The sequence below is a fragment of the Silene latifolia genome, chromosome 5 (assembly GCF_048544455.1).
Source record: "Silene latifolia isolate original U9 population chromosome 5, ASM4854445v1, whole genome shotgun sequence".
NCBI classification, from domain to species: Eukaryota; Viridiplantae; Streptophyta; class Magnoliopsida; order Caryophyllales; family Caryophyllaceae; genus Silene; species Silene latifolia.
The window spans coordinates 83,012,518-83,014,912 of record NC_133530.1 but is presented as its reverse complement, the minus strand read 5'-3'; the positions used below and the strand labels follow the sequence as shown (position 1 = coordinate 83,014,912).

General features: G+C 36.1%; 1 protein-coding gene across 1 annotated transcript; it reads left to right on the top strand.

Moving 5' to 3' along the window:
* The first annotated feature begins 307 nt into the window (after positions 1-307).
* Positions 308-1,117, top strand: LOC141655641 (uncharacterized). The gene has a single exon (XM_074462710.1). It carries the CDS (start codon positions 308-310, stop codon positions 1,115-1,117), a length of 810 nt encoding a protein of 269 aa, XP_074318811.1.
* Positions 1,118-2,395: the final 1,278 nt, after the last annotated feature.

Below are 2,395 nucleotides of genomic sequence, written 5' to 3'. Positions count from 1 at the left end.
AGATATGCTTTATTAGGGGGAAAATCAAGTAATGTTAAGCATTTGATTAGTGTGCTAATACTCCCTCCAAACTGTACTTCCTGATTACAATTCCCCACCAAATTTTAGAGGAGTTTAAAACCCCACCATTTTCCTCCAAAAAGCATCAAATCAGCAACTTGAGTTGCTCCTTTACCTGAATCACTTCTATTCTTACACATTTCTTGAGCCAACAAAATTACACTTTGCTTCCTCTAAAAAAATTATAAATTTCAGTCCCAAGTTTTACAGTTTTCAGTCAAAAAAATTACACAAACATCTCATTATAATGTCGGACAAGTGTCTTTCAGAAGATGTTGGGCAGGAAGTGGCCATTTACATGCTCCAGCAGTCAGAAGAAGGGAAACTCAGTCGTGGTGCATTCAAGGAAGCAGGTGTGAGGTTTGGAATCAAGGAAAGAACAATCTCTGATATTTGGAAGCTTGTAAAAACACCAAGAATAGTTGGCCAAAAGTTAGATGTCAGAAGCAAAAGAATTGGCAACAAGAATAGGAAACGTATATTACCTAACCTAGAGCAAATAAAAGCACTAGAATGGGAAAAAAGAGACACCGTGGTAAGGGTCTCAAAAAACACTGGAGTTTCAGTAGGAACAGTCCACTCATGGGTTTGTGCAGGTTTACTGAAACCACACTCAAGCCCACTACATCCTCAACTCACTGATGCAAACAAGGTCCATAGATTGAAGCATGCTTTGAAGTGCTTACTAGTTGAACAAGTTGTGCAAGAAATTATAGATTTAAATGCAATGCCAATCACAAAGATCAAATTTGCAGAGATGAGCAATGTAATACACATGGATGAGAAGTGGTTTTATATTACTTATGGTGGTCACAAGTTTTATGTGGTTGAAGGGGAAGAATTGTCATATAGGAGTTGTCAATCAAAGAGGTATATCACAAAAGTCATGTTTATGTGTGCAATTAGTAGGCCAATTTATTCAGAAACTGAGGAGTTACTCTTTGATGGGAAAATTGGCATGTTCCCTTTCACAAAACAACAACCAGCAGAAAGGGCAAGTAGAAATAGACCAAGGGGAACACTGGAGACAAAGCCAATTGACTCAATCACAAAATAAGTTACAAGGCAATGCATTATTGAACAAGTTATTCCAGCAATCAAGAGTAAATGGCCTAAAGGAGCAAGATAATGCAAGGCCTCATATAAAGAACAATGACCCAGAATTTATGGTTGTTGCAAACACAGATGGGTTGAACATTGAGTTATTTTTCCAACCTCCAAATTCACCATATTTAAATGTTAATGACCTTGGTTTTTTAGGGCATTACAATCCTTACAATAAAAAAAGCAGCTAGGTCAGTTGACGAACTAGTCAATTCAGTTATACAAGCATTTGTTGATTATGATGCATACAAACTCTTTCCTCACACCTCAATGTGTTATGATTGAAATTATGAAAGCTACAAGTCATAATGACTTTGCAATCCCACACATGTCAAAGGATCATCTTGCTGCCCTTGGCTTATTACCAAGAAATTTGGAAGCTAATGAAGACCTTGTAAGGGAATGCATTGAGTATTTACAAGGAATAGGTCAAACTGAAGGGTTAGAGTACTTGATGGGTGAATTAGGTTATAATGTTGGAGCAAACCAGTAATTTAGAAAGTCTAAGTACTGAATAAGGATGACTACTGTTTTTGGGATTTGTTTAGAGAATAAACATTTTAATTGTAAGAAATGTTTAACTTCTAATCAAATTTAGAACTTTGTAATGCACAACAATGTATGAAGCTCAGTTCAGTTTAATGTTAACAGTTCAGTTCAGTAAGGTATGTTTAAAATTCAGTTCAGTTTAAAGGAATGTCAAATTTACATCAACTCTGAGGCCTAAATTGGCCTTATCATTGAGTTGTGTGAACTCTTAAGCCTTTCTACATAGAAACAAAAAGAAGGTAGACCATACTAACTCTATGAATTAACGGTAATGATTCAGGCAACTGTATACATATCAAACTCGTTACTGCCATTTTTTAATGGTTAGAATACACACCCATTCAATTGTTAGCCATATGGTGGCTTAAAGAGTTCATTTGATGGCCAATAACATCTACAGTTGATTAAAGCATTCAAATTTGAAGTGCTCTCAAACCAGTAAGGAATAATCATCACTGAGCCACCTCTAGGTCCAAAATGAACCTCACAGAGGCATAAAACCAACAACACTCATTATAATTACATTAAATCTCAGGCCTAATTGGCCTCATCATTGAGTTATATAAGGTAGTAATGCCTCTTACACACACACCCAATGAAGGTAGACCACACTATATCCATTAAACAACAGCAACGACCAAGGAAACAACCAACACAACTCTCAAACTATTGAAGATAAAGT